Source organism: Lithobates pipiens, unplaced genomic scaffold (genome assembly GCF_037356315.1).
Source record: "Lithobates pipiens isolate NorthernLeopardFrog02 unplaced genomic scaffold, aLitPip1_a1.2 Scaffold_1, whole genome shotgun sequence".
Taxonomy (NCBI): domain Eukaryota; kingdom Metazoa; phylum Chordata; class Amphibia; order Anura; family Ranidae; genus Lithobates; species Lithobates pipiens.
In genome coordinates this window covers 145,101,827-145,125,826 of record NW_027507685.1, presented here as the reverse complement: position 1 = coordinate 145,125,826, position 24,000 = coordinate 145,101,827, and the positions used below count along the sequence as shown (strand labels likewise).

The 24,000-nt window shown below is 45.6% G+C and overlaps 1 protein-coding gene and 1 long non-coding RNA gene across 2 annotated transcripts in view; one reads left to right on the top strand and one right to left on the bottom strand.

Moving 5' to 3' along the window:
- The window catches only part of LOC143975599 (uncharacterized), a 29,712-nt gene extending 22,963 nt beyond the window's left edge, over positions 1-6,749 (top strand). The window contains exon 2 of the long non-coding RNA XR_013272400.1: positions 6,455-6,749. This is a non-coding gene — a long non-coding RNA (uncharacterized LOC143975599). The remainder of the gene's footprint in view (positions 1-6,454) is intronic.
- The window catches only part of QRFP (pyroglutamylated RFamide peptide), a 128,835-nt gene continuing 107,251 nt past the window's right edge, over positions 2,417-24,000 (bottom strand). Inside the window, exon 2 of the mRNA XM_077478067.1 lies at positions 2,417-3,344. Within this exon, the coding sequence (XP_077334193.1) occupies positions 2,931-3,344 (414 nt within the window). The 3' untranslated portion in view covers positions 2,417-2,930. The remainder of the gene's footprint in view (positions 3,345-24,000) is intronic.

Below are 24,000 nucleotides of genomic sequence, written 5' to 3'. Positions count from 1 at the left end.
AATGCTGTAACTGGAGCACAGGAATACTGGAGCCTTAGGCAAAACAGGAGACAATGAACTGACCAAGCCCTCAGAGTGAGGCAGTGTTTTATACCCAGCTGATTAGGTAACCTGCCTCAGCTGATCCAGGAGTGACAGGTACTAGTAGCAACAAGATCCAGAGTATGCCCCTCAACCGTCAGGATGGCTGTACAGGGCCCCATGATTTCTAACTGCATCCCTGTGTATGTTTTTTGCATGTGCTCCCTCTGCCTCTATGGATTTCCTCTGTGTACTCTGGTTTTCTCCCACACTCCAAAGACCTATTGGTAGGTTCATTGGTTCCTTTCCGGATCTACCCTAGTATGTGTGTGCGAGACTGCGAGTATGTATGCATGTGAGATAGTGACAGATTGTAAGCTTCCTGGGGTCGGGACTGATGTGATTCTACAGTAAGTAAAGAACTGCATAAATTGCCAGCTTTGTATACATATCTACTGTATATGTGTTGTGCCGCACTAATCACAAAAACACTGCAGTAGTGCATTTGTTTTATAACTATATACATATCTGTAAGGCATAATGCTCACTTGGTGTTTAGCCACAGCAGCTGTTGGCCTCGCATATAGTGTCAGTAGCACTGCTCAGTGCCCCTGTACCTTCCACCAACACTTAAACACCCTAACTACACTGCAGCTAAATGCATGAAGCCTTTTAAAGAAGGTTTTCAGTGCAATAAGCTGCCACCCACTTTTAAATTAATGGACTGCTTTAACGTGACCTGTCACCTATAAAAGGTGGGCATTATCATTGCAAAATCAGCCCATCTATACCTTCCACTGGCCCATATCTTAGCGCAGCACGGCTTCATTGCTCCATGGCCGCTGCAAGTTTTTGACCCACTTGCATGATATAAATACCTGTACCATCTGAGTCAAAGCCCTGCTTCCCCTACCACAGCACTGTCAGGGTCCAGATCTGAACCTAGGACCTCTTAGGGCCGGTTCACACTGCGACGCGAGGCGAGGCGACACGGCTCGCCTCGCCTCGCTCCCGCAAGTCGCCCCCATTCAGTGCTATGGAACCGTTCTGAGAGGAGCGACTCGAGTCGCTCCGACTCAGAAAAAAGGTTCCTGTACTACTTCGGGGCGACTTCGGGGGCGACTTGCATTGACTTCTATGCAGAAGTCCTCTGCAAGTCGCCGCTGAGGTCCGTGCAGGTCGCGGCGAGGCAAGTCGGAGACGCCTCGCCGCGCATCGCTGTGTGAACCGGCCCTTAATTGTCTGGCTGTAACTCTTCTCTCAGTGCCACTGGACATGCTTGGCAGCTCCCTGTCTGATCCCTTGGGCAAACTTGCCTTCTATCTTGTTTCTGGTAAACCTCAAACTCTTTGTTCCTTCCTTGAACTTTCTGATTTAAGCCATGTCTGTACTTCCTGTTTGCCGGATTATTATACTCTCTCCAGCCAATATCTTACCTGACCCCCACTTGCTCTATAACTACAGGGGCATGACCTGGCATTAGCATGCATAGAAACCCATCCTCACCATCAGGAGCTCTGGTGAAGACTTGCCAGTGCTTAGACTCCCCACCCTGGGTTTACCTGTGTCATCTGTTAACTAGGTCTGTTTGTGTATTAATCCAGCTGAATATTCATGAATCTCTCAACTGCTAAAGCTACTGGCCTCAGAGCCTGATTCTAAACCTTGTCATCCAGCGATGCCTGCCTTTTCATACATCCTGTAATGAGTTATGAGCCAGCAAAAGGAACTATTGCATATGGCAGGAGGAGAAGGTATTCACACACCCTTAAGTGTGAAATACCTGCAGTGTTGCTGGGGAGCAGTGATGCAGCAGGGTTTTAGGACACAGGTAACCAGAAAGATAAATATAGATGGACTTTTTTTTACAGGGGAATCCTCCTTCTATAAGTGACCTGAGGTTTAAAATGTGCTCTATGCCTTCCAGCATGCCTCTGTGCGCAGAAATACATTAACACATTCACAAGTGTGAAAGTAGACTTAAAATGTATGTTTTTTTGTTTTGGATAGAACCGGTTAAAAGCTCTGCTGTTTATGTCCAATGGGGAGGGGGTGGGGACGAGATTTCCTTTCATATTCTGTCTTGAAGACGCAAGTAAATCTATCTGACGGGGACACAAACCGCAATAACATTTGATAGGGTTTCAAATTCCTCCCTGTTCAATCCAAAAGAAAAACATTTTATAGGTACAATTTACTGCTTGCAGTCCAGGCAGTTCTGAGCGTTACTCCTACAAGTCCAGTGACACCATGGCCAATCTAGCCAGTGCGCAGCCAGTCTACAAGTCAATGGGTTACTTAGGCTAAGTGCCAAGACAGGACCAAGTGATGCCATTTTAGACAAGAAACTAGAGAAAATAAATTAAAACAACTTGACACATTTTTGATTTGCTGTAACAGACACTACCATATATTTAAAGGTACAATGTACACCACTTTTTTTTCTCTTTTTAATAGTTTGTTGTACAAAATAAAAACTCAGTTTGATACATTGTTAAACCCCGGTTTGTTTTCAAAGTCTCTTTAGCAGATATTTTAACAGTTAAAATAATATTCATGAGCCACTAGGTAGCTAAAAAAAAAAAACTGTCAGCTCTCCTTTAAACTTTTAATATTTTTCCATACCCAGCCGATAAAAGAAAAAGAGTTTGGATGAGTCTTGGGCATAATTGATTCATTACTCTCTCACTTGTATAGCAGGAAGATTTCATTGACTTGTTTGAAATGGATTCTGCAAATGTTTGCTTTAATGGATGGAAGTGTGCTACAGAATCAGGAATGTATTTGTACAGCACTTTCAACAGCTTAAAGTAAGAAGCCTTGCCTGTGACTTTTTTTTTATACTTTGGGAACAGGAGATATAAAATAATTAGAGAGACTGGCACGTAGACCCGATTAAATGTTTTGATCTATCGTCTTCCAAATCGGAAACTGAAGCCACCTTTTTTTCTATTGTAACCGTTCAATTCTTCAGCCAGTGATCCAAGGGCTGTGCCAACTCGTTTGTCAATTTGTGGTTCAAAGTCATCAACATCATTCCCTTCGTCTCTCCTACCAAACCTAAACCTGAAGCCAGCTCTTTCTTTCCCAAAACCTTGGAGTTCCTTGGCTACACTGAACAGTGATGCTGGGTCTGTTGATTTCTTATCTCTCGGGTTTGCAAGATGTTGGAGGTATGTTGGGATGTTCTCATCCCTGTCAGTCAGTATTTTCCACAACTTAATCTTCTCCCAAGGTTCACCATCCTCCAAGCTTTCCTGTAGGCCAAAGCAGGATCCAAGTACCATTAGGAGCAGGACAGACAGTCCACTAGCACCCTTCATCTAGGGGATAAAACAATAGATCACCATTACAATGCATTTCCAGCAGTAATTAGAGAGTAAAGTCTATGTCCAGCCAAAACCTTTTTACTTTAGGATAGAGTAGGGAAGGGTTAAAGCCTCTGACAGTTTCTCTTTGGTGTCTAGGACTCCATTAAAGGGATGTATCCTCCCTTCCTGTCCTGCTAACAGTGTTTTCTCAAACAGAAAATAGGAGGAATTCTCCAACAGAAATTAAAAACTTTTTGTTTAGTAGAGTAGGGAAAGGTTAAACGCCTGTCACATTTATTTTTCATATTTGCCCCTGTTGCAGTTCTTATGCAGTTCTTTGTCCCTGTTCTTATCTATTGAAATGTCAGCAAGACGAGAAGTGAACGTAAAAGTTTCCAACAGAGCCCCAGATAGCATTAAGAACTTGACAGAAAATGTAATCCTTTCCCACTCTGAAACTAAATAAAATGTTTTTTGATGAACACCATATCATGCAAAGTTTGTTGTGAGCCACAAGAACTAATGAACCTTCTTTTTCATTATGTTAGAAGATGGGTCCAAGAATCACAGATGGGCCCCTTGTATCCCTAAGTTGGCCCATTAAAACTTTAACTAGTTTTCGGTCAATCTGGCCCAAACTAACTAGTTGCTACATTAACATGTACACCCACTGAGCATGCTGTATAAACTGTATGTGGCCTCAGCTACTTAAAGTATATAGCACTGTGTTCCCTGTGTGTATGATGAGGCCTTCCTGTTTTACATCTGGAACAAATTAGCGCTGGACTGAGCAGCACACAACCATTCATAGGCTGCTTTGTATTCTATCAATACAAATACAAAACTTCCTTCGATTGAGTCAGAGAATGTGACCTCATCAGACTGCCTCGTCAGGTAGAAGAAGCTTTGTATTCATTGATTAAATACAAATCTGCTTTTGAATGACGGAGTGCTGCTCAGCCTGACGCTTGTCCAAAGTCTGGAGTACAGTGCTGTATACTGTATATTAATCCAAAAAAGTGATTCGCTATCTATATAAAATGCATACATTTATTTATATATATATATATATATATATATATATATATATATATATCAATTATCAAATCAATATAAAGAACTCTTATAAACCAACAATTAAATGTGCAAAATAGAAAAGTTCATACATGGTCCAGTGATGTCCATCAGATAAAGAGAAGGGGCTCTTGTGCAAAAAGTTAATTAATATGCAGAAGTGTTAGATTCCATGCACCAATTTGCAAAAAGATGACTTCACAACCGAAAGAGCATACCCCACTCACAAGCAGCTTACCAGCTGCTATGACTCCGAGATGGGAGTCTGGCTGCACATTATCCCAGTATCCCCATGGGATGGATGGATATCAGGAACCAGTACTCAGAGGAGAAACACAAGAGGAACTCTGTGTAGTAATTACTAGTTCAAGGCTTTTCAATGAGGGTTAAAACTACTTACAAAATAGCATGTATTGCAGTATATCACATGCAGGCATCCCAGGTAGATACAGTAAGGTCACTACTGATGCAGTTCCTTCAAAAGAACATTCTCAAGGGATAGAGGATTATATTTGTTGCCATACTGTGAGTGCATCTATCACTGGGATAATTTGCTTGTTTTTTTTTATGGACACTGTTTGCGCAACTTAATTTGGAATCTGTATACTGTATGTAGCTGACTCCCCGTGGGCTACACATACTAGTGTAGCAAATAGTTTGGGCCACCTTGGCCCAAACATGTTAAAGTTCCCCTGGGCCCACTTAGGCCTACAAGTGGCCCTTTCTGTGATTTTTTTTTTTTTTTAGGCCCATCTTCTGACATACTGGAAAAAAATGCTCATCGGTTCTTGGTGAAAGTAAAGTTGTAGATCAGCTTTAAACTTTTCAAAATGTAAGGATATCTTGTGTGAGTGCATAGAACATTTGAAGGTAAACAATAATGGGGGAAATTTTAAAAACTGGAGCAGAGATAATCTAAAGCAGCTGTGCATGGCAGCCAGTTGAGCTTGGAATATGAAAGACACAAGCCGATTGGTTGCCATGCACAGCTGCTCCAGATTCTGTCTGCTCTAGTTTTGATCAATTCTCCTCAGTATTTTTAGCAGTTTATTCTTATAGTTTCACAATTCTAGATACCTGTTCTTGTATTTTGTATTAAAAATAACTAGAGATATGAAGACTTGCCACTGTGGGATAACTGCATTTCAATGCAATCACTCAGTCCTTAAAGTGGTTTTAAACCCTGGGGAAAATAAACAAAGAAAAAACCTGCAAGACAAGGGCATAATGAGCTAGTATGCATTGCATTGCTTACCTTAAAAAGAAGCCCGCCCAGTGGCGCCCACACACCAGTTAGACATCTGACATCTTCCCTGGTGTTCTGGGTTTGCGGGCTCTGGTACTATGAGTGTCCGGAGCCGCAAAGACGTCACTCCTGTGCATGCGCGCGGGAGCCACCTTTTACCGCAAGGGCTCTGAAGGTCCGGCATGGTAAGCCGGACATCCAGAGTGCATGTGCCAATGGTGTCATTGGCTGCACGCATTCTGAATATCTCCTAAACTCTATATGTTTAGGAGATATATTTGGGACAGCGTCAATACACCTCCTGGATATAAAAACTAGTTGCATGCATTGCTCTCGTCAGCTAGAAGAAGCAAAAGTAAAAAATAAGACTTTACTTCCACTTTAACAACTGCTGAGATATGATCTCATCCACATATAGAGTGTGTTTTAAATTAGTCCCTCAACTTAAAGACTTGGATTGGGTGAAGGAGCAGTAAAGCACAACTATTGTGTAGACCTGCAAAGGAGATAGTGGAACTTGTGTTTGTAATAAGTACATGATAGTTGCCTGCTTTTAGAAGATTGCAATTTTGAAGTATTTACGGTGTGCTGTTTCCATTTACATACACACATATATACACACAGCAGGTATAATAAGTATTCAACACGTCACCTTTTAGGTAAATATATTTCTAAAGCCGCTACTGACATGAAATTTTCACCACCTGTGGGTAACAACCTGTCAGGGCTGGCTTAGCCCTTCCTTCTCTGAGCTGGTGGCTCAGCAGTCGGCTAATTGCCAGCTCTCTTCTTCTCTCCACAGTTACTAGCTGTTCCTGATGATGCTCGTCTGACCTGCCTACTTAAAGCCTTCCAGCTCACTTCACCTCTGCCTTTGCCTTGGTCACATCACTGAAACCATCTCCTGTGGTTTGTTTAAAGACTGGCTTGCTGACATCCCTTCTGGCTCCCTATCCTGCTTGCTGTGCTCTACTTGGATCCCTGACTTCTGGCCTGGCTGACTACCCGATCTGGTTACTGGACTCTGGCTATGCTTGACTACGCTTTTTCTATTTACCTTTTTATTTTTATTAATAAACAAGTGTGATTTAATTGTACATCTGTCTCTGCCTGATTCATGGTTTCTGATACAACCCTTGCCATCCATTCATACAAAGAAACAAAAACAAATTGAGTTCAGAAAATAAGTTATGTGTAATAAAATGTAATGATACAGGGAAAAAGTGTTGAATACGCTAACTGAAATGTATTTCATATTTTTTTTAACTTTAATAATTTTTTTTATTGGTTTATAAAATAGTATTAGACATATAACATATCAATGACAGAAAAAGCTATTTAAATAGTAACTAATATAGAGGAGTACATTCTGCCTAACATAAATACTACAGTGTTCTAGCTTATAACACTTGTCAGCACCGTTACCTTGTCTACCCAAACCCACCCTCCCTACCCTTAACCTCCCTACCCTTAACCTCCCCCGCCCCCACACCATCCAAGTTAAACTTATATTTACTACTTATACATTTCAAAAACTAACAGATCAAGAAACATGGGGAAGAGAGAAGAGAAAAAAAAAAGAGAAAAAATTCCAATAAAGAGGAATGTGTCCCACCCCACTCTCCATCCCCCTCTACAGGGGGTACCCCATCTCATCCAGCCAGGGTCTCCACATTCTAATAAATTTCCCATAATTGCCCTGTCTAATATACATCACTCTCTCATTCCCCACTACTAAGTTGACAGTCTCAACCCAGTTCTGTACTATTGGGGGGGGGGGGGGGGGTGTGCCTGCCATTTCTGTGTAATCAATTTTCTTGCCTGAAAAAGGCATCTCAACACTGCCTCCAGAGTGTCTTTCGAGGTGCTACCCCTCTCCACACTTCCCAATAGGCAGGTCTTAGCCGTTGGTTCTATTGTTGTTCTAAAAATTTTGTTTATACTATCTTCTACCTCTATCCAATACTTGAATAGCTTCTGACATTTCCAAAGCATATGGATGAGATCCCCTGATGCGCCGCATCTGGGGCAATGGTCATTTTGTTTCCACCCAATACTAAACATTCCCGCTGGAGTGTAATATACCCTGTGTACCAAAAATAGGTGAGACACCCTCTGAGGGGGCGATTGAGACCAACATACCTCTATTCAGGATTTCTTCTCAATCTTCTATCGTTATTGCCCCCAGGTCTCTTTCCCATTTCGCTCTACTCTTAGAAAGTCCTGCCCTACTTATTGTTCCGGCTTCCAAGCTGGTATGTATTTTAGAGATTAAGCCTTTAGATGTATCTACTAACCAAAATTGGAAGCTAAGTCCATTCAATTATTTGTGACCTAAACTGCATCTGAATCGCATGTCTAAGTTGTAAGTACTTATAGAAAGTTTTATTTGATATATTAAATTTTTGCTTTAAATCTGAAAATGTTTTCATAATACTGCCCTCATATAGTTGACCTAAACGATTAAAGCCCTGCCTCTCCCATTCCACTGATCTCTCTATCACTTGCTTCTGGCAGATTTCTATTGTTCCATAAGGGGGCATATATGGATACCCCCCTATACCCCAGCAATAATTTAGTTGTCTGCCAGACTTTATTAATCAGTTTAATTATCGGGCATCTGTAGGAGAAAGAGTCTGCCTCCAGGACCTCAAGTAGGGAGTTGTGTACTGCCCCCATTAGCATCAAACTTCTGTTAGGATTTCCTCCCCCAGAAGCACCACAGCCCCCTATATGTTGGAGCTGGGATGCAAGAAAATATGACCTTGGGTGTGGAACTGCCATCCCTCCTTCTTTTAATGGCAACTGCATAGTTTGTAGGCAAATCCTGGGCTGGCCCTTTTTCCAAATCGGATCTCTAAACAGAGATTCTATTCTTTTAAACCATTTTTGACCTATCCAAACTGGTGAGTTATGAAAGAGATACAGTATCTGGGGTAACCATATCATCTTTATTAAATTGCAGCGTCCTGCTACTGACAGAGGGAAACTGCACCAAATATCTCCTTTTTGCTTCAGTTTGAGTAACAGTGGGCCTAGGTTATCAATAAGTTATAGATTTAAATCCCTGTTAATCCAGACGCCCAGATATTTTAGTTTTCCCACTATTTTTAGTTGGGGGACATCCACACAAGTCTGGCTGCCAAGAGGGTCAACCGGCAATAAAGCGGACTTGTCCCAGTTGACAACCAGACCAGAGGATCGTTCAAACTCTCCAACCATTTGTATCACAATTTTTAATGAAGATTGAACATTGCCCAGGAAGAAAAGGACGTCGTCTGCAAACAGCGATATCTTATCTTCCTGCATCTGTCTCCGGAATCCTTCTATCTCTGTCATTGATTTAGTCCTTATTGCCAAAGGTTCAATTGCAAGGGCAAATAACAATGGGCACATGCGACACCCCTGTCTCGTTCCTCTCTCAAGCCAGAAGAGGCTTGAGTATTCGTTGTTAATCTTTTTATCTTTTTAAGAAGAAGAAAGAAAAAAAAAAAACTCTATACCCTTGCACATGGTTCAGTATAAAGTATTTTCACCCACCTAATAAATGAGGGGCCAAAACCAAAGCTCTCGAGCACTCTCCATAGGTAATCCCATTCCAGAGTATCGAAGGCCTTGGCTGTATCCAGGGCCAGAACGGCTGAGAGCCCTCCTTATCTGTTGGGATCTGCATATTTAAATAAACTCTCCTAATATTAACACTAGTCAACCCTGACTGGTCCGGATGTATAAGATTTTGGATATGTCTATTTAAACGGGTTGCTAAAATTTTAGCTAGAATTTTTACATCAGCACATAAGAGGGAGATTGGGCGATAAGAAGAAGGTTCTAGTTGGTCTTTCCCCTCCTTATGAATTACAATAATGTTAGCTTCCGACATCGATGCGGGCAGACTCCCACTAGCTAGTGCCCACTCAAATGTTTTTAACCATTTCGGAAGCAAGACCTCCCCGTATTTTCTATAAATTTCTATAGGAAGCCCATCTGGGTCTGGTGTTTTCCTATTGGACATTGCGGCCACAGCACAGCAGATTTCCTCCAGAGACACTGGAGCATCTAGCTCTCTTTTACCCTCTACTGATAAAATTGGGATTGATATTTCCTGGAGAAAATCATCAATTCTATCCCTCCCATGTTCTCTATTGGATGTATAGAGAGACTTGTAATAAGTGCTGAATGTATGAATTATTTCTGCTGCATCGGTCGTAATCGACCCTCCTGAGGTTCTAACCGCTGATACAGCAGGACGGGAGGTATTGGATCTTATCAAAAGGAACAACATGTGGCTGACTCTCTCCCCTTCTCCAAATTGACACTTTTGCTGGAATATTCATCTATTCTCTGTCTTCCTTGTGATGGCCATTTTATAGGCCTGTTGTTTTTCTAGCCATTCCTTTCTGGCTATCTGGGGTTGGGTCCATCACGTAACGTCACTCTGCAAGCAACACCTCCTTTCTAGCTTCGTTCTCCCACTTTCTGGAGTTCCCCTTAACTCTTGCTACCTGTTGGATCAGGAGGCCTCTAAGATAGGCCTTCAGGGAATCCCAAACCACCCCCTGGCGACGCCGTGCCAGTATTTATTTGAACAAATTCTTGCAATTTATCTATTACTTTTCCAGAGCTGCCCAGCAGCTCCAGCCAAGCTAGATTTATTTTCCATTCATTTCGCTGGACTTTACCCCCGGTATTTATGGTAAACGTCAGTGGGGAGTGGTCTGAGACCCCTCTTGGGCCATATTCTATATACCTTATCAGCAAGAGTGCTTCACTATTGGCTAGGGTCATATCAATTCTGGACAAAGTAATGTATGAGCTTGAAAAGCAAGAATATTGACGTTCCTACGGTTACCAAGTACGCCATATATCGCATAGTCCTGTTGACCCAAAACCCATTTGCGTCCTTTTACCCTGAATACTCGATACAACCTATTCTCTAATTGTGTCTTAGAATGTGTCCATAATTGTGGTGCGTCCCCCCCTTGCCCACCCCCCCAACCTCCCATAACCTACCCCCTCTCCCAATTGGGCTACCCATCAGGGGTTTTCCCATGACCTTACCAAACCTGCCCACTCTTACATGCCATCCTTGTAATCTTAAATTTATTTGTGTAAAGTGTATCCAATATGGGGAGCCTTATTTCCTCCTCAACATACATTCCCATATATATCAGCCATACAAATCGAGGTGTACTCACCCTCCTCCACTCCTAATTATCTATTATTTATAGCATTTTATAGTTTTGTGAAATATTAGTGATGGGGGAGGGAAAAAAATTTATTTAATACTTGGTACGAAAATCCTTTGTTTGTAATGACAGCATCAAGGCACCTCCTGTATGGAGAAACTAGTTGCATGCATTGCTCAAGTGTGATTTTGGCCCATTCTTTCACACAAACAAGAATCTTGAAAGTTCTGTGGTCCTCTTTTATGAACTCTCATCTTTAGTTCTTTCCATGGATTTTCTATTAGATTCAAGTCAGGTGATTGGCTGGGCCATTCTAGCAGCTTTGTTTTCTTTCTTTGAAACCAATTGAGCGTTTCCTTGGCTTTTTGTTTGGGATCATTGTCCTGCTGAAATGTCCACCCTTATTTCACCTTAATCATCCTGGTAGGATGGCAGCAAATTTTTATTAAGAATGTCTTGGTATATTTTTTTGTTCATCCTTCCTTCAATGATATGAAATTTGCCAGTACAGTATGCAGAAAAACAGCCCCACACCATGATGTTCCCACCTCCAAATTTCACTGTTGGTATGGGGGTGTTTTTGGGGTCATGTGCAGTGCCATTTGACCTTCAAACATGGTGTGTATTATGACCAGACTATATTCTCCCAGTATTTCACAAGCTTGTCTAAATGTGCAGCAAACTTTAAACAAGCTTCCACATGCTTCAGCAATGGAGTCTTGCATGGAGAGTGTGCATACAGGTTATGACGGTTGAGTGCTTTCCTTATTGTTTTCTTTGAAACAATTGTACATACTAATTCCAGGTCTTTCTGAAGCTATCCACAAGTGGTCATTGGCTGCTGGACAACTCTTCTGATAACTATTTTCACTCCTCTGTCAGAAATCTTGCAAGGAGTACCTGGTCGTGGCCGTTTGTGGATAAATTATGTTCTTCCCACTTCCGGATTATAGCCCCAACAGTGCTCACTGAAACATTCAGAATTTTAGAAACCCTAATGTAACCAATGCCATCAGTATAGTGGGGAACAATGAGGTTGCAAGGGTTTTGAGAGCTTTTTGCTTTTACCCATCATGAGATGTTTCTTGCGTGACACCTCGGTAATGAAACTGAAATAGCGGATATTAATTTGCATGGACAAGGGGCAAGATTGCTTTATAATTGCTGATAATTTCAACTGGTGTCTTTGCTTTCTATGCCTTTTTGCACCTCCTCATGTGTTCAGAATTTTCTCCCTGTGACACTTCTGAACATAGTTGTTTTGGTTTCTTTGTGTGTATGGATTGCATGGGTTGTTACCAACATGTGGTGAACATTTCATGTCATGAAATATATTTACCTAGAAAAATGATGACGTAATCAATACTTATTTTACCTGCCGTGTGTAGGCTAAGCAGGAGTAAACTTAGATCAATATAGACACATTTTTAGAGCTATGTACTTAGTATTTTATGTGAAAAACAATCCATAATGTCCAGTGGGATGCCTTCTGGGAGTAAAGACAGCTGCAAGTAGAAGTTCCAGCCAACCTGCTATGGGAAACAGTGTCTCTGATCCAAGATGGAGAACCGTGTTGTCAGGACCAGCATGGAATCCAGCCAACTGGAAGTGACATTCGAGTGGGCAGGACATGTTTCAGAGCTTGCCCAGTCACGCCTCCTTCAGACCAAACTCGCTTCTGGTTGCCTGGATTCCATGCTGGTGCTGACAACACAGCTCTCCATCTTGGATCAGAGATGCAGTGTTTCCCACCGCTGGTCGGCTGGAACTTCCACCTGCAGCTGTCTTTGCTCCTAAGAGGCATCACGTTGGACGTTATGTATTCATTGATATGCCCGTTTTTCACTTCCATCTTCTAAGTGTTTTTAACCCTTCCTTGCCCATAAAGTGGTTTATTACTGCACTTAGAAGTGCCTTATTCTCTGATGTGTGTTTCCCTCTTCTGAAGTGCTGCTGTGGTGCATTAATCACATTTCAAGAGCCAGTCATGTACTGTTTATCAAAATCTCCTAGTTATCCCGAGCGTCCTATGCTCCACGCTTCTTGAGCATTTTATGTGTTTAAAGTGGAAGTAAACCCATCGATTTAAACAGTTTAAAAAAACGACATGCCGGGAATGCTAACTGCACATTGGCTGTGCTCTCAACCAAACTGTCAAACCACCCAATGGCTGGTGTCATAACGGATCACATGTGCAGCACCGTGGCAGCTGAAGATTAAACAGAGGCAAAGATGTCAGCTTCCGTGGATGAAAACGATAGGGGAGCTTACTTCTACTTTAACCACTTTCAGACCGGACCATTTTGCTGGTAAATGACCAGAGGTCTTTTTACACTTTGGCACTGCGCTGCTTTAACTGGTAATTGCGCGGTCATGCAATGTTGTACCCAAACAAAATTTGCGTCCTTTTCTTCCCACAAATAGAGCTTTCTTTTGATGGTATTTGATTGCCTCTGCGATTTTTATTTTTTGCGATATAAACGTAAAAAGACCGCAAATTTTGAAAAAAAATGATATTTTCTACTTTTTGTTATTAGAAAAATCCAATAAACTCAATTTTAGTCATAAATTTAGGCCAAAATGTATTCAGCCACATGTCTTTGGTAAAAAAAAAGTCAATAATTGTATATTTATTGGTTTGCGCAAAAGTTGTCACATCTACAAACTAAGGTACGTTTTCTGGAATTTACGCAGCTTTTAGTTTACGACTGCCTATCTCATTTCTTGAGGTGCTAAAATGGCAGGGCAGTACAAAACCCCCCCAAATGACCCCATTTTGGAAAGTAGACCCCCTAAGGAAATTGATAAGAGGCATGTTGAGCCCATTGAATATTTTATTTTTTTGCCTCAAGCGATTGAATAATGACAAAAAAAAAAATTTTTATTTTTTTTTACACAAAGTTGTCACTAAATGATATATTGCTCACACATGCTATGGGCGTATGTGAAATGAAACCCCAAAATAAATTCTGCTGCTTCTCCTGAGTATGGGGATACCACATATGTGGGACTTTTTGGGAGCCTAGCCGCGTACGGGGCCCCGAAAACCAAGCACCGCCTTCAGGCTTTCTAAGGGCGTAAATTTTTGAGTTCACTTCTCACTACCTATTACAGTTTTGAAGGCCATAAAATGCCAAGATGGCACAAAACCCCCACAAATGACCCCATTTTAGAAAGTAGACACCCCAAGCTATTTGCTGAGAGGCATGTTGAGTTCATGGAATATTTTATATTTTGCCACAAGTTGCGGGAAAATTACAAACTTTTTTTTTTTTTTTTTTTTTTTTAACAAAGTTGTCACTAAATGATATATTGCTCATGCATGCCATGGGCATATGTGAAATGACACCCCAAAATAAATTCTGCTGCTTCTCCTGAGTACGGGGATACCACATATGTGGGACTTTTTGGGAGCCTAGCCGCGTACGGGGCCCCGAAAACCAAGCACCGCCTTCAGGCTTTCTAAGGGCGTAATTTTTTGATTTCACTCCTCACTACCTATTACAGTTTTGAAGGCCATAAAATGCCAAGATGGCACAAAACCCCCACAAATGACCCCATTTTAGAAAGTAGACACCCCAAGCTATTTGCTGAGAGGCATGTTGAGTCCATGGAATATTTTATATTTTGCCACAAGTTGCGGGAAAATTACAAACTTTTTTTTTTTTTTTTTTTTTTTCACAAAGTTGTCACTAAATGATATATTGCTCACGCATGCCATGGGCATATGTGAAATGACACCCCAAAATAAATTCTGCTGCTTCTCCTGAGTATGGGGATACCACATATGTGGGACTTTTTGGGAGCCTAGCCGCGTACGGGGCCCCGAAAACCAAGCACCGCCTTCAGGCTTTCTAAGGGCGTTACAGTTTTGAAGGCCATAAAATGCCAAGATGGCACAAACCCCCCCCCAAATGACCCCATTTTGGAAAGTAGACACCCCTAAATTTAGGGGTACACTAGTGAGACTAGGTAATAAATGGCGGGTGCCCTGAAACTATAAAAAAATAACTAACCAACCAGCGTCACCTGTAACAGTTATATGGTGATCACTGGTGAAAGGGTTAACTAGGGGGCAATTAGGGTGCTTTATGCGGTAGTATATGGGGGTCCCTGGCGCTATAAAAAGCTGCAGCGAACCTAAATACCTACCTGCCTAACTAGCGTCACCTGTGACACTAATACAGCGATCAGAAAAACGATCGCTTATTAGGCTGGGTTCACACTGGAGCGATGCGGGAACGCCACGAATGCGCGGCGGGTTCCCGCATCGCATGCCTCCCGGCGGCAGTTCACACTGCCCTATGCAAACTGCTGGGAGTGTCAGTGAAATGTTACTGACACCCCCAGATCAGTTCGCATATCGCAGTGCGATCTGCAAACTCGGATCGCATGGTGTGAACACCCATGCGATCCGATTCTGCTGCGGGCCAAAAAAAGGGTCCCGTGCGAATTTGCGGCGGGTGCGGCGGGTGCGGCGAATGGCTGAACTCGAATCGCACAGAGATCGGATGTGATTTGCACTGCAGTGCGGTGCGAATCACATCCGTTCTCATAAACCGCTGCAATGTGAACCCAGCCTTAGTGACACTGGCGACGGGGGGTGATCACGGGGTTAAACCTTTATTGGGGGGGTTAGGGGGGTACCTTAGAACTAAAGGGGGCTAACCCTAACTGCCCTAACAGTTATTAGTCACAAATGACACCCGCCGGGTGATCAGGGGGTTAAACCTTTATTAGGTAATAAATGGCAGGTGCCCTGAAACTATAAAAAAATAACTAACCAACCAGCGTCACCTGTAACAGTTATATGGTGATCACTGGTGAAAGGGTTAACTAGGGGGCAATCAGGGGGCTTTATGCGGTAGTATATGGGGGTCCCTGGCGCTATAAAAAGCTGCGGCGAACCTAAATACCTACCTGCCTAACTAGCGTCACCTGTGACACTAATACGGCGATCAGAAAAATGATCGCTTATTAGGCTGGGTTCACACTGGAGCGATGCGGAAACGCCGCGAATCCGCGGCGGGTTCCCGCATCGCATGCCTCCCGGCGGCAGTTCACACTGCCCTATGCGAACTGCTGGGAGTGTCAGTGAAATGTTACTGACACCCCCAGATCAGTTCGCATATCGCAGTGCGATCTGCAAACTCGGATCGCATGGTGTGAACACCCATGCGATCCGATTCTGCTGCGGGCCAAAAAAAGGGTCCCGTGCGAATTTGCGGCGGGTGCGGCGGGTGTGGCGGGTGCGGCGAATGGCTGAACTCGAATCGCACAGAGATCGGATGTGATTTGCACTGCAGTGCGGTGCGAATCACATTCGTTCTCATAAACCGCTGCAATGTGAACCCAGCCTTAGTGACACTGGCGACGGGGGGTGATCACGGGGTTAAACCTTTATTGGGGGGGTTAGGGGGGTACATTAGAACTAAAGGGGGCTAACTCTAACTGCCCTAACAGTTATTACAGTCACAAATGACACCAATGCAAAAAAAAAAAAAAAAAAAAAAAAAATGACATTGGTGTCACTGTGACTGGGGGGCAGGGGTAATTGGGGGGGGTGATCGGGGGGTAAAGGGGGGGTGTGAGTGTGCCTGGCATGTTCTACTGTGTGTGTGAGTGTTGGTGCAACTTACTGATCCGCTCTCCTCCGTGTCGGAACGAAAAATACCGACACGGAGGAGAGAATACATCACTTCCTCTCCTGTGTTTACATTACAGGAGAGGAAGTGATGTCACCGGGGATTTCTATTCGTCGGGAGCGATCGCGAGGGGGTGGCCATGAATGAATGGCCGTCCCCTCGTCCGGGATCGCTCCCGTACGAATACCGACCGCCGCAGGCACCGGGCGGGGGCCCGATCGGGCCCCCGACCCGCGGGAGGCAAGGGACGTACATGTATGTCCTTATGCCTGCCCGTGCCATTGTACCGACGTACATCGGCGTGCGGCGGTCGGCAACTGGTTAAACATATTAAGTATCATGGATCTCATAAACGAAATAAGATATAACCGTCTAAGATAAGATCATAGGAAAAGTATTGCTTCTTTGCAAAAGTACAATTAAAATTCTGGTACGTAAAGCAGAGTTCCACCCAAAAGTGGAACTTTTAGGCCGCCTCCCTGTTGGTTAAACTGAGCTTTGGGGGGGGGGAGTGGTTACCCGATTTTTGACAGGTACCTACTCCCACTTCCTTTTCCTTAGGTGATCGGAAGTGAACACTCTCCCTCCTGAAGTCTTCTGGGACACATGACATTCTATGAATTAAGATAATAAGCCTTCTGCTTGCAGCAGCTCCAACCCCACAATATTTACTTGAGCCCCATCTCTGTCCAGCGATGTCCATAAGTATCTATGCCACCCGGGACTCTCCCTCCTGAATTGCTGAGACACAGCAGCAGTGTCATTGGTGCCCTCTTTCTCCAATCAAGAGGGGGGGGGTGGGGCCGAACCACAGCTCCATGTATGAATGGGCACACGGAGCTGCAGCTCACCACAGGTGTCCCCATAGCAAGCTGCTTGCTGTGGGGGTACTCAACAGGAGGGAGGAGCCAGGAGCAGTGAAGAGGGAGAAGAGGAGGATCCAGACTGCCCTGTGCAAAACCAACTGCACAGAGGAGGTAAGTATACCATGTTTATTTTAATTTTCTCTTCTATTCACCGACCGACACAGCTCCTCTCTGTAACTAAATAGGTTTTTTAGCCTGCCACTAGGAGAACTAGGTAAAATTGTAACACAATACACAGAAAAGTCAGTACCGCCCAGGGGGCAGACCCTGTGCTAACAACCCTCCCTGCTGCCCCAGCAGACTGTTTTTATTTTGCCTAGTGAAGGAGAATGACCTAGGAACCCTGCGGGCCCTTTGGTCCATTTTTTTAATGCAGGATTTATACTTTTGCGCAAGATGAAAGATCCTGGCATCTTCTATCAACTGCCGGCTGGGTGACAGGCTGGTTAAGTTATCCTTGTAGTCCCCCCAGTCCGGCCATCGAGTGTGTGCAGGTCGCAAACTAAGGCTCGGCAGGCCACGACATACCTCAGCTCCAGAGGTGGTCAGTGAGATTCAATGCTTGAAGCCTGTGCGCTCTTTTCACTACAGTTCTCTTGTGACAGCATGCCATGTGCTATCACATGCTGTTTCCTGTGTCCACTGTGTATACAGGACGCTGGATGGCCATTCCCTGAACGCTGGTGCAAGCTCTGCAGATCGTTTCACCTCTTTTCTACAGCTGCTGCCGACACAGTTTCTTCTCTCTGCAACTGGGTAATCTCCTGGGGACTACAGGCATGGCTAGTAACCATCACAGAACGCTCCAGGGTGGTGAGTCCGGTGCTAGGAACCCCCCCAGGGTACGGCAGCAGGAGGGTGGGACCTTCACTGTCCTAAGTCCCCTTTCAGGTGGCAGGCAGGGTAGGGTCAGCATGGCTTCAGAAACTGGTGCTTCTTCCCCCAAAATCCAGGCTATTGCAACTGGGTCACCTGCGAAAAGCGCTGTGCCCATGGACACCCTGACGGCGGTCCTTAACTCTTTTGTTGCAAAAATAGAGGCGGTGCGTGGAAGGAAAGGTGCGCATAAAAGGCCCCTCTGGGGAGAACTCTGATGCAGACTCGGGCCCTGCTGCGGCTGGTGAACCCCTGCTCTGACCTATCAGACGAGGCTGACCAGGACCATTCGGACAGCGAGGATGATTCCCCATCCGGGCGCAACAAAGCGCTTGTTGGAGCACTTATCACAGCTGTGCGCGATACCCTGAAGATCCAGGAACCAGCGGATCCCTCTGCTGATGTATCGGTCCCTTCTGGGTCCCGCAAGCCAGCACGTTCACCTAAGGTGTTCCCGTATTTGACTTATTTTGACAAGTTCATCTATGGGGAATAGGGTCAGCCGCACAAAGGACCTTTTTGGTCCCCAAAAACATGGAGGTGCGTTACCCCTTTGAGGAAAGCCTTCTCAAAAAATGGTCAGCTCCTCCGGTCGTGGACCCCCCAGTATCTAGGTTAAATAAAGTAACCACGATCCCGGTTGAGGGGACTCCTGCATTCAAGGATCTCATGGACAGGAAGGCCGAGGCAGTGGCTCTTTCCTTGTTTACGGTTGTAGGGTCAGCCATGCGACCTGTACTGGCATCCGGACTAGTGTCGCAGACGTTGATTGAGTGGGCAAAACTTTTGCACCGCAAATTGGGAGAGCAACAGGCCTCCCCTGTCTGCGTGGAACTAGCGGACCAACTAGTGCAAGGCCTTAAGTACGTTTGTGAGGCGGCCCTGGATACTCTCCCTCTGTTATCCAGGGCTTCAGGGTCAGCTGTGGTGCTGAGGCGCCTGATTTGGTTAAAATGCTGGTCTGCTGACCAGGCATCCAAGAAAGCCCTGACGGATCTTCCCTTCCTTGGCGACTTCGTTGGATGACATTATTAAAAATGCCACGGGTGGTAAGAGTACACAACTCCCACAGGCCAGGAAGGCTAAGGAGCCACGCCGCATGCAAGAGCCCTCATTTTCTGCTCGCAAGCGGCTTTTTCGTCCGCCCGGTGCTTCGACAAAATGTTCCCAGCCCGACAGGACGTCCACGGGCGGTCAGAAGCATCCCTGGAACCGCAAGCCTAACAAGAATGCGAAAAAAAGTGCTACCGCATGAAGGTTTGTCCCCACCCACGTTTCGGGGTGGGGGGTCGCCTTTGGGAGTTTGCAGCCCGGTGGACCTCCCGGTTATCTGACAAATGGGTCTGCGACCTGATTTCCACAGGCTACAAGATAGAGTTTCTCTCTTGGCTGCCGAACAGATTCTTCCCCTCCAGCATACCCGCATTCCCGGTTTGCCGGAAGGCCCTGCTAGGGGCGGTGAGGGACTTGCTGAATCAGGAGGTGATTGTACCAGTTCCGGAATTGGAACGCTTCCAGGGGTTCTACTCAAATCTGTGGTTCCCAAGAAGGAAGGGGTATGTCCGATCTTGGACTTGGACTTATCACTTTGGAAAAGTGCAGAGGTTTCGAATGGAATCAGTTCGCTCAGTAGTCGCTGCACTCCATCAAGGGGACTTCCTGGCGTTCTTGGACATCCAGGATGCGTACCTGCACATACCCATATGCCTTCGGCATCAAAAAATTTCTGCTTTTGGCAGTTGGGGAAGCCCACTACCAATTTGTGGCCCTCCCTTTTGGCCTGGCATCAGCCCCCCGAGATTTTCCAAGGTACTGGCTCCAGTGTTGGCGTTGTTGCGACAAAGCGGGATCGCGATCGTGGGTTATCTCCTCCTGAGAGCATCTTCCGCCTCAGAATTAGGAGGATGCGGCGATCACCATGCAGACTCTGTGAGAATTTGGGTGGCTGTTGAACCTAAAGAAGTCGGTAATTGTACCGACCCAGTGTCTGGAGTACCTAGGTCTACTATTGGACTCCAGGGAAGAGGTTTTTTCTCCCTTCGGACGAATTGCAGACTCTCAGATCTGCAGTCAAACTACTGATGAACCGCAAGTGGTCATCTCTCCTCTTTTGCATGCGAGTACTGGGGCTCATGGTGGCCTCCTTCGAGGCAGTACCTTATGCCCAGTTCCACACCAGAGTCCTGCAGAAGGAGATCTTGACAAAATGGGACAAATATCCGTTGTCCCTGGATCGGCAGATCCAGGTGAGTCAGCCAGTCAGGGACTCCTTAATCTGGTAGTTGAGGTCCCCGGTGATTCAGTCCGGAAAATCGTTCCTTCCTCTGAAATGGACGGTGATCACTACGGACGCCAGTCTATCCGGCTGGGGTGGAGTGATGGGGATTCTGTCGGCTCAGGGCGTCTGGTCGACGGAAGAATCCAAGTTGCCGATCAATCTGCTCGAATTAAGAGCGATCAGGCTGTGTCTCCACACATGGTCGATGTGTCTTCAGGGGCATCTGACCAGGATACAGTCAGGCAACGCCACGGTTGTGGCGTACATAAATCACCAAGAGGGAACAAGAAGCTCAGCCGCTGCTCGGGAAGTCGTTCACATACTTCGGTGGGCAGAGCGACATGTTCCGGCCCTGTCAGCCATTTACATCCCATGGATGGAAAATTGGCAGGCGGACTATCTGAGTCGACAGATGCTGGACCCAGGAGAATGGGCATTGCATCCAGAGATATTCAGGCCTTGTGCCTGAGATGGGGCACACCAGATGTTTATCTATTGGCCTCCCGCCTCAATCGGAAGGTCCCGAGAATCGTGTCCAGGACATGAGATCCGTGGGCAGACTCGTCAGACGCGCTGGTGGCTCCATGGGATCAGTACCAGCTGATCTACACCTTTTCTCCGCTAAAACTGTTACCGCGCCTGCTGCGCAGAGTGGAAGCCGAGGGGATCCCAGTAATTCTGGTGGCCCCAGATTGGCCTCAGCAGCCCTGGTACACTGACCTGGTGTGTCTGGTGGCTGCCGCTGCGAGAGGACCTCCTATCTCAAGGTCCAATCTTTCACCCTGCTTTATCACCGCTGGCTTTAACGGCATGGCTATTTAGAGCCAGGTGCTGAGGAACCGGGGTCTGTCGGACTCAGCGATTCCAACTATGTTGAGGGCACGGAAATCTTCTTCCCGGAAGATATACCATCGTACCTGGAAGGCCTATATCTCCATGTGCGAGGAGAAAGGGTGGCATCCGCACTCCTTTTCTATATCCAGGATCCTGCTGTTTCTTCAGCAAGGTGAAGACCAGAAGTTGGCGTTGAGCACCATTAAGGGGCAAATTTCAGCTCTGGCTGTCTTTTTCGAGCGACCCCTGGCGTCTCATTCATTGAGTACCTTTGTTCAGGGGGTACGACATGTAGTCCCTCCGGTGTGTCCACCGTTACCTGCGTGGGATTTGAACCTGGTGTTTTCGGCGCTTCAAAAGCCGCTGTTTGAAAATATCAGGGAGATTCCCTTGTTGACCCTTTCACAGAAGGCGGTTTTCCTAGTGGCCATAACATTGGCCAGGAGGGTTTCGGAGTTGGCCTACAGGTCGCCTCATCTGGTCATCCACAGGGATAAAGTGGTGTTGTGTCCGCAACCGTCCTTTCTACCTAAGGTGGTCTCGGCCTTTCATATCAATGAGGACATTGTATTGCCATCGTTGTGTCCTAAGCCGAAGCACCCCAAAGAGGTGGCCCTTCACGCTCTCAACGTGGTTAGGGCTCTAAAAGTGTATTTGTCTGCCACAGCTCCCTTTCGAAAGTCAGACTCGCTGTTTGTTTCGGTGGCTGGTCCAAAGAAGGGTATGGCGGTCTCGTCTGCCACCATTTCTAGGTGGATCAGACAGATTGTAGTACAAGCCTACACCTTGAAGGGGCAGGTACCCCCCTTTCCGGTCATGGCCCACTCTACAAGGGCACAATGTCGCTCAGGTGTGTAAGGCGGCGACCTGGTCGTCTGTCCATACGTTTAGCAAGTTCTACAAGGTAGACGTCAGTGCATCGGCTGATGCCTGTTTTGGTCGCAAAGTTTTGCAGGCGGCCGTGTAGTTGCAATTGAGATTTTTTCCTGGTTTTTTGATAAAAACGCAGTAATGTTTGTTAATGCACTGTTGCAGGGGCAAATATGTATATTAACCACTACAATACAGGGCACTTTCTCCCCCTTCCATCCCAGACCATTTTTCCGCTTTCATCTTTCTCACAATTTCAATGACAATTGCAAGGTCATGCTACGCTGTACCCAAATTAAATTGTTAGCATTTTGTTCACACAAATAGAGCTTTATTTTGGTGTTATTTATTAACGACTCCGTTTTTTATTTTTTGTGATACAAGCGAAAAAAGAGTGGAAATTTGGAAGAAAAAAAATATTTTCTTCTTTCTATTTTTAAAGAAATCCAATAAAATCGAATTTTGTCATAAATTTAAGCCAAAATGTATTCTGCTACATGTCTTTGGTAAAAAAAATTTGGTTAAGTGTATAATAATTGGTTTGTGTGATCACGGACATACCGTATATACTCGAGTATAGGCCGACCCGAATATAAGCCGAGGCCCCCAATTTACCCCCAAAAAAACTGGCAAACTTATTGACTCGTGTATAAGCCGAGGGTGAGACATGCCTGTCCATCCCTGTGTGTGTGTCCGTCCATCCCTGTGTGTCCGTCCATCCCTGTGTGTCCGTCCATCCCTGTGTGTCCGTCCATCCATCCCTGTGTGTGTGTGTGTCCATCCATCCATCCATCCCTGTGTGTGTGTGTCTCCATCCATCCATCCATCCATCCCTGTGTGTGTGTGTCTCCATCCATCCATCCCTGTGTGTGTGTGTGTCCATCCATCCATCCATCCCTGTGTGTGTGTGTCTCCATCCATCCATCCATCCATCCCTGTGTGTGTGTGTCTCCATCCATCCCTGTGTGTGTGTGTGTGTGTGTGTGTGTGTGTGTGTGTGTGTGTGTGTGTGTGTGTGTGTGTCCAGCCTACCTGTGTCCCGAGCCTTTGTCCCGAGAGCCTCCGTCCCGTGCCTTGCCTCCTTGCCTCCGTCCCGTGCCGTGCCTTGCATCCGTCCCGTGTCGTGCCTTGCCTTGGCTCCGTCCCGTCCCGTCCCGTCCCGTGCCGTGCCGTGCCTTGCCTTGCCTCCGTCCCGTGCCCTCTTCGTCGGCGGCCATTGTAAAAAGCTGCGCCGCCGCCTTCGCCTGTGATAGGCGGAACACTGAATTTCCCAGCAGCCTGTGTTCCGCCTATCACAGACTTCGTATCATCCTCGTCCGTAGTACGAGGATGATACGATGTCCGTGATAGGCGGAACACAGGCTGCTGGGAAATTCAGTGTTCCGCCTATCACAGGCGAAGGCGGAGCCGGAGGCGCGGCTTTTGAATAGAATGGCCGCTGTCTGTCTGCTCGACACGCTGATCGAGCGGGCAGACAGCGATGACTCGAGTATAAGCCGAGGGGGGCACTTTCAGCCTCAAAAAAGAGGCTGAAAATCTCGGCTTATACTCGAGTATATACGGTATGTACGCAAATGATCATGTACATATGTGTGCAGGTGATCACGGACATATGTGTACCGATAATCATTGGGACATGTGATTTTAGTGGGACATATGTGGGGGACATGTTTTTATTATTAGGGACATGTGTTTTTATTATTTGGGGACATGTGTGTTTTGGGGACATTGTGTTTATACTGTGTGGTGTGTTGTGTTGTGTGTTTACACAAGGCTGGTGATCAGTGAGTAAA